This window comes from Condylura cristata, unplaced genomic scaffold (assembly GCF_000260355.1).
Source record: "Condylura cristata isolate star-nosed mole 26May11 unplaced genomic scaffold, ConCri1.0 scaffold00025, whole genome shotgun sequence".
Classification (NCBI taxonomy): domain Eukaryota; kingdom Metazoa; phylum Chordata; class Mammalia; order Eulipotyphla; family Talpidae; genus Condylura; species Condylura cristata.
In genome coordinates this window covers 28,536,283-28,549,955 of record NW_004567126.1, presented here as the reverse complement: position 1 = coordinate 28,549,955, position 13,673 = coordinate 28,536,283, and the positions used below count along the sequence as shown (strand labels likewise).

Genomic DNA, 13,673 nt, shown 5'->3' with positions numbered 1-13,673 from the left:
AAAAAAAAAAAAAAAGACTGGACAGTTCTCCAGTTGCTGTAACAATCACCTACAAATTTCCTAACCAACACAATTTTAAAACAATACAAGAATCATAGAGCTCAGAAGTCTCATGTTGTTCTCACTGGGCTAAAAACAAGATGCTGGCATGGCTATACTTCTTCCTGGGAACTTTAGGGGTTCCCTTGCCTTTTCCAGCTTCTGGAGGCACCCCACGAAGGCCTATAGTCACAGGACCCTTTGACCATGGTGGGGAAAGGTGTGTGCTTATAAGGACCCTAAAGACTGGAGTGGGCCCACCTAGATAATCCAGACTATCTCCACCTGGAGGTCCACATTCTTCGTCAGCAAAGTCCCTTTTGACAGTAAGGTAACATATTCACTGGTTGGTATATTGGGGGACCTTGGGGGGGTGCATCCTGTCTATTACAGGAACTACAGTAGTCCTCCTTTATCCTTGGTTCTGCTTTCTGCGGTTTCTGTTACCCAAGGTTAACCTTGGTTCAAAAATACTATGTACAATAAGATACTCTTAGTATCTTATTGAGAGGGAAGGGGAGGGAAAGTAAGGCTGATACTGTACTCATATAATTATTATAGCATGGTACACTTGTTCTATTTTACTAGTTTTATTTTTTTAAAGATTTATTTATTTATGCCTACACAACCTAGGGTTTAGACCAGGGAAGTGAGAGCATTCATCAGAGACAGAGTGGGGAGCAGAACAGGCGCATCAACTGAAACACAGTGCTGAGGGGAGCAGCAGGTGAAGACAGGAGAGGCCTGCCATGTCATGTGGATCAGCTCTCTGGCTAGGGATCAAACTCGTGCTGCAGTGGCTACCAATGATTTCATACTGCTGAGGCTCAACCCCTTTCACCACCAGGAAGGTCCCCATTTTAAACTAGTTATTAATAATCCTTATTGCACCTACTTCATAAATTAACTTCTACCATAAGTATGTATAGGAAATGTCGTAGATAATATTAGTTCGGTTAGAACTGAGCTGGGAATAAACAAGCATGTTGGGAGATTCAAATTTATTGTCTTTCTATGCATGTCTAGGAAAGTGTAACAAGTGTAGGTTAGCAGTTACAAATACATTTTAGCAGATGAAACCATACATACAGAATCACAGACAATGAAGACTGATTGTGGAGACCAGTCTGAGGGTCCTTTGGGACAAGACTAAATGCCAGGGGCTTGGTGCGAGCTCAGTCTCACCATGGAGAACAAAATGGAAAACTTGAGTTCTTGAGGAATTTACAGGCTGGCAAGGAAATTAAATCTGTGAAGCAGAGAGGGGGTAGAAACAGAGTTCTGGGTCTAGTGGTAGCAGTGTGCTCCCACTGGGTCTTAAGAGCTAACCTGAAGCCTGGGGCACCCCCACCCCATTCTGCACCCAACTTCTTAGCTGAGGGCCTGGGCCCATGTAGTCAGTTGGGCACAGGTGAAATACCACCCTTCACAAAGGCTCAAATACTTGATTCCTGCCAACACTGAGACTTAGGTCATGAAAATTGAATAGGCTGTTTTTTCCAGGTTGGCACTGCTGAAAACTTATATGGTTCCATTAAAGCATGACTCTAAAGAAACACTGTCTAACATGCCCAAGGGGACAGCTAAAAGACTACTTACTGTTCAAGCTGCTAAAAAGAGCAAAAATTCAGAAATACCTTAAATTTCACTGGGAAGGGATGTACAGATGATTGTAATATAACCACACAAAAGAAAGCTATGCACAAAGATAGTGAACAAAAGGATAAACAGCTGGGACTACATCAAATTAAAGCACTTCTGTACAGCAAAAGAGACATTAATCAAAACAGAGACACCCCACTGATTGGGAGAAAATTTTTGTATACAATACTAATGATAAAGGACTGATCACAAAGATCTATGAAGAGCTAATGAAACTCAACAAAAAACAAAGTGAACAACTCCTGTCAAAAAATGGGCATAAGACCTAAAAAGATATTTCTCCAAAGAGGAAATGCAGATGGCCAATAAGCATATGAAAAAATGTTCAACATCACTTGTAATCAGGGAAATGCAAATCAAAACCACAATGAGATACCACTTCACACCAGTGAGAATGGCAAATATTAAAAAAAAAAAAACTAGCAACAACAAACGAGGAAAAGGAACCCTCTTATACAGCTGGTGGGAATGCAAACTGGTACAACCACTATAGAAAGCTGTATAGTTTCTCTACTTGCTAAAAATGGAGCTTCCATATGATACAGCAACTCTTCTCCTAGGGATCTACCCAAAGGATACAAAAACATTAATTTAAGAAGATGACTGTACCCCCATGTTTATCACAACACTATTTACAATAGGTAAAACGTGGAATCAACGCAAATGCCAAAAAATAGATGACTGTATGAAGAAGATGTGGTACATATAAACAATGGAATAATACTCAGCAATCAAAAAATACACTAATGCCATTTGCGGCAACATGGTTGGAGCTGGAAGGGATCGTGCTTACTGAAATAAGCCAGAAAAAAAAAATATGATGGAATAAGTGTAAGGGATTAGGGGAGAAAAAAGTAACTGCAATAAAGTAAAAATAAAATCAACAAACAACTATAAATCAGAGACATTCTACAGGGAGGTAGGGAGAAGAGGGGAATAGGATCAAAACAGGGGTGGGAAGAGCACAAGGGACCATGGTGACTGCACATGGGTGAAGTGGTGGTGGGAATTCCATGGGGTTTCCACTGAGATGAAAAAGCACACATTGTACAAAAATGAAAAATGATGTTTAAAAAAAAAAAAGCTCTGCAGCTGCAGGGGGTGGGGAATCAAAACAAGTACTGGGTCAGTGTGAACAAAATGCACACAGTGCTGAGCAGAAGTAGATCACAAACTGTAGTTCACAAACCAACATGTGGTACCATGTACACGAAGGTGCAAAATTGCACAACAAAACTGCTAATTTTTGAGAGATAAATCGTGGGCATTAGGGCAAGTGGGGGGGGGGCTTCAATACCTTGCTCATTTCACCTAATATCTTGTGGGTACTAGGCTACTGGTTGACCTAACAGCCATTCTTTCTAAAAAGACCTTTCTTTCTCTTTCTACCTCTGTAACACTTCCTAACACAAACTTAACGAGGGCCTGAAGAGAGGTATGTCCCTTTGTGACACTGGCACTGAACAGCTCATGGGCCTTGCGGACACACTGCAAACTAGCTCAGTAAATACTCCTGGAAAGAAGTCACCTTTTCCTGTCAGCCTGACTGGGGAGCCGAGTAGACCTATGGACTCCAGAAGCACAGCTGAGGGCAGACAGGGCAAAAGGGCCTCCTCCTTGCCACTGTCCTGGACAGAAGCTCTCCTGCTAGGTCCCAAACAATCCTGTCACTGCAACTTTCCACATGACTCCCAAATCCAGGGCCTCCCAGGAGGCCTAGGGGCTAAGTCTCAGGGCTATCACTGCAGCAGCCAGGGAGTGACCCACAGGGCGCAGCAGACCTCTCCTATCTCCCCACTGCTCCCCTCAGCAGTGTACTGCAGTAGATCCACTGTTCTATTGCCCACTCTGTCTCTGATGAATCCTTTCACCCCCATTCTTCACCCCAGTTCCATCCATAAATGAATATTAAAAAAAAAAGACCCCCAGGCCCACGGTCTGAGGGACTTCACCAAGTCGAAAGGGCCTGCCAATGCCTCTGTCCACACTCAATGTTGGCAATTAGAGGGGCACTGCAGCAGCTCACATTTTCTTTGTGGATGAAATGCTTCCTCAAATGCCCATCTCAATTGAAGGCAGACAACCAGGACTCCAGTGAGCTGAGGCTGTGAGACTGATGACTACCTACTTACTGTCTGCTGGAGGCAGGGCGCAGGGGATGAAGAGGGACTTTGGGTCCGTGCGGTTGAAAAGGGGCAGAAATTCCCACTTTACTTCCAGAGGGTACCTTAAGAATGGGAATGTGGCCCAAGATGACGTAGAGAAATCATCATTGCACTACTCTACGTTAGAGGATAACAGGGCTGGCGGGGAGTGTCATGAAGGAGTGGTGGACTCCAGCAGTGTAGACCCTGAAGGGAGAATGGCTAGAGGTAGAACTGGAGGTCAGTCCACAGAGAGAAACAATGGTGACAGCAGAAGGAGGGGAGGAGGGGAGGCTGCAGGCTGACCAAGAAGTCTCCAAAGCAGTTCTGAGCAGGCCCTGGGGCCGCATGGTCCTGGTGACAGATACTGCCCAGCACACAGGATCCGGCCCCTCTGGTACAGCCAAGTGCAGGTCCTGAAGGTGTTACTCCTAAACCAAAGACAGTAACTTCAGTGCTCTGATTTCTTTTTAAAAACCAGTTGGGCCTGTTCCCAACCAAACCCTCCAAGGCCTTGCCAGGCACCCTGCTTCCCTGGGGTTCTGCCCAGGCCTGCACAGGAGCCACCAGAGACACTGCAGAAGACCTGTCGCCCTCACCACACAGGAACTCTCCCACTCCAAGGGGCCACCACCTCCACCTTGACCTTGTTAATGCCTTTCTGACAACTGCCCCAGCAAACATATGGGGGAGTGGGAAGCACCTGAATCAATCACAAGCCACCAGGTAGCTCACTCCCTCAGGAGCTGGTGGCTGGTATGAAGAAAAGCGCAGTTAATGAGGACATGCTTGGTGTGGTAAGGTGTGGTAAGGTAGGCAGGAGAACCCTGGACCAGATGTTTGAAGGAGTAGAGAAGTATCTGCAGTGGGAGGTCACAAGACATAGTAAGATTACATAAAGAAGACACACACACACACACACACACACACACACACGGGGCTTTGCGGGCAAACAGGAAGTGGATGAAACTCAGGCTGGTGGGTAAGGCGAGAGCAGTATTGCAGTCCAGTGGGAAGAGGACAGCCACGAGGGACCAGCAGACTGGTCCAACTGGAATATGCCACCCATGTTGTGTGTGTGTGTGGGGGGGGTGTCAGGAAACTGGGAGACAAGGGATGTGAGCACAAGGGTCTGGGAAGGACTCACTGGCGCAGAACAGCAACCCAAGCCAGGAGCCCTCTCCACCACCCAGCGGGCATCCCCTGTCACTTGGCCAGGACAGCATCTCCCGCAGCGTGCTCCCTGCCATCAAACACAATGAGCGCAATGCCGGTCAGAGGTGTTTACTGCCCAGGTGAGGAAACCCCAGCAGCAGGCAGGAGCCCTTTCCAACATGGCAGCAGCTGGTGCAGAGTCAGGGCCTTGGGAGGAAATGGCACATCTACTTCCCTGCTGTGGTTGGAGGCTCCGCGTGACCCCACTCTTGGGGCCCAGTCAGCAAGTTTTTCTAGGATTGGAGCAGGAAGGGAAGATGAAGCCATCCTCTGGGAGCCGCTCGTGCAGAGTCCTGGTTACTGCTCAACAGGAAATGAGCAAAATGCACCCAAACTGCAGTGCTCAAAAGAAAAGGCTGCCAAGTGCAGCCTCATGAAAGGACAGAGAGACAGGAAAGAGACAGACGGACAGACTGGCGGTGAGAGGTGGGGTGGAGGGCAAGTGAGAGGGGGAGGGAAAAGGGGGTAGTGAGAAGAGAGAAACCAGCTGCAGCCAGTCTGACACAATCTCCTACCCAGCTTTCCAGGGGCAGCTTAGGAAAGAAGCAGGAAGGCCTCCCCCCACACTTCACCAGGTCCATTAGCAAGCCATTAAGGTTGAACACAGTGCTCAAGGGGGCCAGCCCACTCCTCACGCCCTGGGGGTGGAAAAGACTTGTGCTTTCAAACTCTTTCACCTCAAACCCTCCCTAAAGCTTAGAAACCTCACCCTGCCCTAGGAAATCAGAAACACAGGAAGATTCTACTTTTCTCCTGCCAGTGTCCAAACCATGTGCTTGCCTGCCCAAATTAAAAACTAAGTTTCCAGATTGAATCAATTCCAAAAAAAACTAAGTTTCCAGTCTGAACCAATTAAAAAAAAAAACTAAATTTCCAGATTGAATCAATTTCAAAATATTGGCAACAAACAACCCTAAGCAGGGAAGGGCTGAGACAGGGGCCAGGGCAAAGCTAATTGTAGCTGATGGCCCCAGATCAAAGCCCAGGCACCACATGCCAGCCGGGAAGGCGGTTCTGAGTGCCTAGGCACAACCTGTAAATTTTACTTCTGGGGAAACAGTGAACAGATGCACACAGGGACAATCAAAGGTCTGAGAGGTGAGCTTAGGGCCCCAAATGGACCCAGCGCTCATGCAAGTTCAGGAGGATGAAGAGGCAGGTAGGTCTAGGGTGCAAAATGTGACAGCCCCCCACTGCTGAAATGGAGCAGAGATCATGTGAAATCCTAACTCTCTTCAGGTGAAATCCCTAACTCAGGCTGTTATTAAGTGGCACACAGAATATAATTAAGTATCCTATGGCTCTCCCTTAAAACACACCCAGATAAGCAAAGATATTAGCCATTGGCACCCATGGGAAGTCAAACTGGTCTTCAATAAACTCAGGCTTCTGAGTCAGAGGTGAACTATCAGACTGACATGCAAGCAGTTGTAGGAAGTAGAATCAGAATGATGATCCCTCAATCTTGAGTTGTTAACAAGATACAGGACTTGTGGCCACAGTGTATCTTCATCATTGTGAATCAAGGGTCCTGCCAAGTTCAGGCTAGCCTAGCTGTTTAGAAAGGCCTGAGAAGTGGGACTTAAGGAGGCGTCAGGTTTCTCTGGGAAAGTTGATTTCAAACTTCTCTCTTTAGTCCAGCCTAAAGCACCAGGCTGATTATTCCACCCAGCAAGGCAGTTGTTCTGCTCACTAGGAAGGGGGTGAGGAGCACGATGGGAACATCTAGCTCAAGGCCCCACACAGATGCTGCAAGTTCAAGGGTCTTCTTAAGAATGAACTGGCAGAATGGCTTCCGGTAAGAGTGAACTTGACCCAGTTCTCAGCACATGTGTACATCACAGCAGCCAAAGCCCTTCCCACATCTGTTGCCTCAGGAAGGTTGTCTTCCGGAGGTTATTCCCCAGCTGCTGAGCTCAGGGGGCCTGGGGTGGGAACCCCTCTCCAGACTTTGCCTGTCACCTCGTATTCCCAGCACACAGGTTCCACACTTTTATTTATGACAAGGCCAGGGATTACAGGTCCTGGATTTTTCTACCTTAAGACCATTTTGTGTTTATCATTTAACAGGCACTTTGTTAAGAAATCAAAAGCATGGGCCTGCAATGTGAGGCTTAAAGAATGAGATCAGAGCAGGCAGTAACAGGAAATTTTCCAAAGCACAAGTCACATCTCCCAGATCATGCTTACTCTACCAAGTTCAGCTCCTGCCTCCCACCCCACCCTCCCCCCCTCATTCTATGCTTCTCACAGAAGTTCTATCTTTTCTTCCAGGCACAAGCCCAGGGCCTAGTTAGCATCCAAGAAATTTCCCAACTCTGGGATAAGGCAGTCATGAATTTCACTCCTCACTCAGATGAAACCAATCTCTCAATCCAAACTTTCTCCCTCTTTTCAGGCCAAAAAGGGGTAAAAAAAAAAAATATATCAGGCTAGCATTCCAAGCAGCTGCGAGCTCCACCCCCAGTTTCACTCTCAAATCTCCATAGCCTGGCCCCAAGAATTATCAGGAAACAAGTTGGCAGTTTGGCTCTGTAAATTAATGTCATGCAAACACTCTGAGAAGGGAACATGTGAATCTCTGGATCTCAATTAACAGGGTTTCTTTACCCTCCTGAGTTCCCCAGAAATCCTCATAAAAAGTTATCACCCTCATCCCCTGAGGAAGACTCACACAAGCAAGACCATGGCCTCTACAGGTGTGTGCACACACGACTAAGACAGATGGCTATTTCTTTGTGGCTTGCTTTTTTTTTTTTTTAAAGATTTAGTTATTCATTCATACAGAACTGGGGTACAGGCCAGAGATGTGGAGGGCGAGAGGACTCACCGGGAACAGAGCAGGGAGCAGAACAGGCAGATCGACGAAGTACACTGCTGAGGGGAGCAGCGGGCGGGTCAGGAGAGGTCTGCCGCGCCATGTGGTCACCTCCGGGGCAGGCAGGGATCAAACTCATGCGGAAGTGGCTCAAACCTCCCAGTGCTGTGCCTTAACCCGCTGAGCCACCAGGGAGGGCCGCGGCTTGCTTTTTATTGAATCTTCAACTTTTCTCATGCCAGACCCTCAGCCAGTTGGTGGACAGTTCATAATAAGAAGCACTTGGGCTTCCCTGCTGGCCTAGGGTTTAAGTCTCAGCGCTACCAGCCAGGGAGCTAGCCCACATGGTACAGCTAAGCAAGTGTATTCAGTGGAGCTGCCTGTTCTGCTCCCACTCCTTCTCAGGTAGGTCCTCTCACCCCCCATACCTCTGACTTGCCTCTGACCTCAGTTCTTCTATGCAGAAATAAATATTCAAAAGGGCATCCCTGTTGATACAGGGGTTAAGTCTCAACACTGACAAGCTTAATGCGGCGACTGTAGCACAAGTTCGATCCCAGGCCAGGGAGCTGACCCACATGGCGCAGCAGACCACTCCTGTCTTGCTCACTGCTCCCCTCAGCAGTGTATTTCAGTGGATCCACCTGTTCTGCTCCCCACTCTGTCTCCCACTCTGAATCCTCTCATCCTCTGCACCTCTGGCCTGTACTCCAGTTCTTGTATGCATGCATAAATAAAATATTTAAAAAGAAAAAAAAAAAAGGATGCACTCACAGACTTCCCACTCAAGCCCAAAATGATTTTAAAGCTGACCAAAATATTTTAGTAGAGATGGACTGGTGTGGAATCAGATATTGGGAACTAGTTTATGGTCTGTATCACCAATGAGACTAGGAACTTTTCATTCATATCGTGGCTTTACTTGCTAGGAACCAAGCTTCTCCATACCAGCTCTTTCTCACATCCGCCTCAGTTCTTGTTCTCGATTTACAAACTACACTGCTATGAGTCTTTGAAATAAAGAAGCTGTTTCAAGGCAGGGTTTCTCAACCCTGGTGCTATCAACATTGGGGAGACAATTCTGCTGGGGAGGCTATCCTTTGCATCATGGGATGTTTAGCAACAGTCCCTGGACTCAATATCAGCAGAACCTTCTCCCCAAGTCATGACTGGATTGCATCTATGTGACTACCTGTGATGTGAGAACTATGAAAAAGCAAACTGCTATCATTAGAAGGGCCAAGTTTGTTGTTTCGGTGTAATTACTCTCATGTTTCTGAAACCTTAAAGCAGGGTTTCTCAATCTCATCACTATTGACATCTGGGGCTGGGTAACTCCTGGTTGTCATGAGCTACCTGGTGTAATGTAGGCTGTAGCATTCATTGGCTTCCTGGTCTCTACCTGGGTGCCAGGTGCAATCCACCAAGTTGTGACATCCCCAAATGTCTCCAGATATTGTTAAGTGTCCCTGAAGGGCAGCAGAGCAGACCCTGATTGAGAATCACTATTCTGTAGAAAGATTAATGTTGCCTTGTCTGTTAAAGGGGGTATACAGTTACCCTTCAGCCACATGAGTGAGACCAGCTGAAGCCAACTGACTTAAAACACAGTGCCTACTACTACAATAGGAACTCAGTAAAGATCAATTACTATTACTCAACAAGAAATGTCACTCTTGCATAGGTCACTCTATTCTAAGGGCACAGAACAGCATTAAGGTATTCCTAAGAATGAGCAAAGAGGGCCTCCCGGGTGGTGCAAGGGGTTAGGGGTTAAGTCTCAGCACTATGAAGCTGTCTGCAGCCACCACAGCATGAGTTCCATTCCCAGGCAGGGAGCTGACCCACATGGTGCGGCAGATCTCTCCTGTCTTGCCTGCTGCTCCCCTCAGCAGTGGATTTCAGTGGATCCACCTGGTTCTGTTACCCATTCTGTCTCTGGTGAATCCTCTCACCTCACCTCCAGTACCTCTGACCTACACCCCAGCTCTTGTATACATAAATAAATAAAACTTAAAGAAAAAACGAGAAAAGAGGGGCCCTCCCTGGTGGTGCAAGGGGTTAAAGTGCAGCACTATGAAGCTGGCCGCAGCCACTGCAGCACAAGTTCAATCCCTGGCCAGGGAGCTGACCCACATGACGTGGCGGACCTCTCCTGTGCTGCTCATTGTATTTCAGTCATTCTGCCTGTTGTGCTCCCCACTCCGTCTCTGGTGAATCCTCTCACCACCCCTCCATCCCCGCCCCCTGCACCTCTGGCCTGTATCCCAGTTCTTGTATGTATAAATAAATAAACCTTTAAAAAAAAAGAGAGAAAAGAAACAGAGATGGATATATCCCGATAAACAGCTGGTTGTTAGAGGACCATGGAAACTATTGCAGAAGAGAATGGAACACAGCCAGGGTGATCCCTGAGTGCAACTCAACACAGGAATGACCAGGAAGCCAACAGGATCGCTCTCAGTGTAGAGCGTAGCCACTACAATTCTCCAGGGTCCACCCTCAGAATGTCAAGATAATAAATTGATCTGAACCACTAGCTTATATACCACATTGTACTTTCCGGGTTTCATGGTGCTTCACAGACTTGAATGCAGGATTAGGCTCCTTCATCCCCCAGCCCCAAGAGAAATTTGGCTCCGATGGCTGTCCAGAGAGGCCCAGATTTTTCCTTTACCAAGAGGTGTGTCTGCTGGGATGGTATAGGCCACCAGTATGGGACCTAAGAGGGGTGAGGAGGGGAAGCTTCCAGAGGCCTGTCTACACGAAGGAACAACATAGCCCAGGGATTCTTCCAAGATCTATAGTGACAGTAAGAGTCCCTGTAGGAGAGACTACATTAGGGCCAAGAGAGTGACCAGTACTCCCAGATGCTCCAGTAAAACACGTGGGGATCTGATGCCTGCTGGGCAGGGTCTAACCCAAGGCCAGATCATTTAATTCCACCCATCTGGGACAAAGGGTTACACTCTCAGCAACAATCCTAGAATGCCTTCTAGATTAAGTCTCTTTTCCTCCAGGGTTTAGCCATCATGGAATCTAGAGATAGTCTCTAAATATCTTTAGCCTCAGAGAACCGCAGTGCCCAGGCTGTCCCACCAAACAGGATGACCCCAGGTGGAGAATTCCAGCTGTACTGTGATCTCCAAGACACATTTAAGAAAGGCACAAAGTACACAAAACTATGTCGATTATGCTACACTAACTCAGAGAGGGGAGCACTTATCTTTGAAGAGACATAAAGAACGGGTGACAGTCCCCGTCTCTGGGGAGAGGGACTAGACGTCGGAGGGACTGGAGTGAGACCCTAACTTTTCTCTCTACCATTTCAACTTTATCCGGGGTCGATGGAAAGGGTTTTTCGTTTCGTTTCGTCTTGTAATTGCGGTGAGGCAACTTTTCCCTGTCCCTGGGCTATCTGGCAAGACTCCTGTTTCGACAGCCTCTGGATTAGATTTTTCCCCTCTGCTCCTTCCTCCCTGCCCTTCTAGGAGGAAGGAAAGGAGAAGTGGGACCCATGTCCCGGGTCTAGAAAGCGCATTTCAGACCTCAAGGAGGTCTGCCCAACCTCCTTGAGGAGACAGGCGTTCACATGGCGCGCGGGGCCTGGGTGATTCCGCACGCAGTACCCGTCTCTCCTGGGGTCTCCCCACCCGAAGGGGGGAAGGGGCCAACGTCAGCCCTTCTGTGCCTCCGGTCTACCCCGGCCCAGGCGGGCCTGGCCTGGCCCCCCACTCGGGGCAGCCCCCCGCCTCGGCCTCCACTCACCTGGCTCGCCTTGTAGAACTGTTTCTTTAGCCCGGCCACCGACATGTTGCCTTCCGCTGTCGGGCCTCCAGCCCGGACGCAGCGAAACGGAGGCAGCGCGCAAACGACAGGCTCTCGGGCGCCGCGGACCCCCGCGCTCCACAACCGGCCGCCGTCGGCGCCGCCTCCACCTCCTCTCTAGCCCTCTCCGCGTCTGCCCTGGCACCGCCTCAGCCCCTAGCGCGCCCGCGCGGCCAGGATATTACATGGCAACCACACACTTCCGGTGCCGGTCCGGCCCCGTCTGCGCACGCGCGCCCCCTGCTGGCAGCTCGGCGCACGCGCTCTGCAACAGTCGCGAGGGAGTCCAGCCTCCCGGTGCCAACGAGTGGGACTCGGGCAATCCTAGAGGAGCCGAGCGGTGGTTGCCGCTACGACCCTGGCAGTTCCGGAAGCGGCCCTAATATCTTTAATCTACCTGGATGGTTTAGGAAAGTGAAAGGCAGATAGAACTCGCGAGACAGGGTTTACGAATCTATAGATAACTGTTTGCTGCTCTGAGATACCCAGTTCCACCGTGAGTTTAGCCCCTCCCTCCCCACTCCCTGCTTTGTCCCGAGCTCATCCACTCATTTGACCGAGACAGACATCAGGATATCACGTCTGTTTTCCACTGCCTTCCTCTGTCCTCTGTGCCCTGACCGGATGTACCAACTGGCTCCTCTGGTGTGCCCAGCTTCACGTTCTTCCCGTCAGTTCATCCCCCTGTAAAGCAGTCCAAAAGAGGCATCTATAACAATTCAGATCACACGTGTCCTGTTTAAAATCTACCTACTATAACCGCAGAATACACTCCTAATTTTCTAACATGGGCTACGAAGTTTGCAGAATTTAACTCTGTCGATGTTTCTGTCTTAAGCTTTCTTCTATAATCTGTGATTCCCTCAGCCTATGGGCCTTTGTTCCCCTCTTACATATTCTTTGTCAATCTTTTTTTTTTAAAGATTTATTTATTTATTCATACAGAACTGTGGTTCAGGCCAGAGGTGCAGGGACAGTGAGAGGATTCACCAGAGACAGAATATGGAGCAGAACAGGCAGATCAACGAAGTACACTGCTGAGGGGAGCAGCCGGCGGGTCAGGAGAGGTCTGCCACGCCAATTCTTTGTCAGTCTTAAAGAGATTCTGCTTGGAATGTCACCTCCTCTGGGATGCCTTCCTGGATCTATACATGCTATCAATACTGATTTTTGACAAACTAGTATTGACAAGAAAGTATTAAATGAATTGAAAACTAGTGATGAATCAGAATGAGTAAATGAATCCAGGAAAAGAAAAAAGAAAGTGATCACCTAAACTGCTTGCATCTGCAGCATTGAGTCAGGTGGGGGTGATTTTCGGCAGCAGAAATTATCTGGAGGCTCCAAATGTTTAACAGCCGCTACCGTACTGGATCAGTGTACACATGCCCCAACCTCCCCCAAACACTAATGGTACTATTTTTTTTAAGATTTATTTATTTTTATTTTATGCATACAGAGCTGGGTGTACAGGCCAGAGGTGCAGGGGCAGTGAGAGGATTCACCAGAGACAGAGTGGGGAGCAGAACAGGCCAACTGACAAAGTACACTGCTGAGGTGAGCAGCAGGGAGGTCAGGAGAGGTCTGCCATGCTATGTAAGTCACCTCCGGGGCTGGGATCAAACTCATGCTGAAGTGGCTTTCGCTTCTCAGTGCTGTGCTTTTAATCTGCTGTGCCACCAGGAAGGGCCTAATGGTACTATTTTTAATTGTTTGGAAAAAACCCATGTGATTCTGATGTATACCATCAACAGTGATCCACCAGTCTGAATTATTGCAGAATGCCAGAATTTCAGACAAGGGAAGGGAAAACATTCTCATGGTTGAGATGTGAAAACTTGAGGCCCTGAGTGAGATATGACATCCAAAGTGGTATCCCCAAACACACCTTGTCCACATTGTTTTCAACTAGCACCTCTGATTTAATTATCCAATCTATAAAATCAGAATTCCAAACCTGGGCTAAG

At 48.1% G+C, this 13,673-nt stretch overlaps 1 protein-coding gene across 1 annotated transcript in view; it reads right to left on the bottom strand.

Annotated features, from left to right (window-relative positions):
• The window catches only part of SH3GL1 (SH3-domain GRB2-like 1), a 31,768-nt gene extending 19,858 nt beyond the window's left edge, over positions 1–11,910 (bottom strand). The window contains exon 1 of the mRNA XM_004689337.2: positions 11,647–11,910. Within this exon, the coding sequence (XP_004689394.1) occupies positions 11,647–11,691 (45 nt within the window). The 5' untranslated portion in view covers positions 11,692–11,910. The remainder of the gene's footprint in view (positions 1–11,646) is intronic.
• Between the last annotated feature and the right edge of the window lie 1,763 nt (positions 11,911–13,673).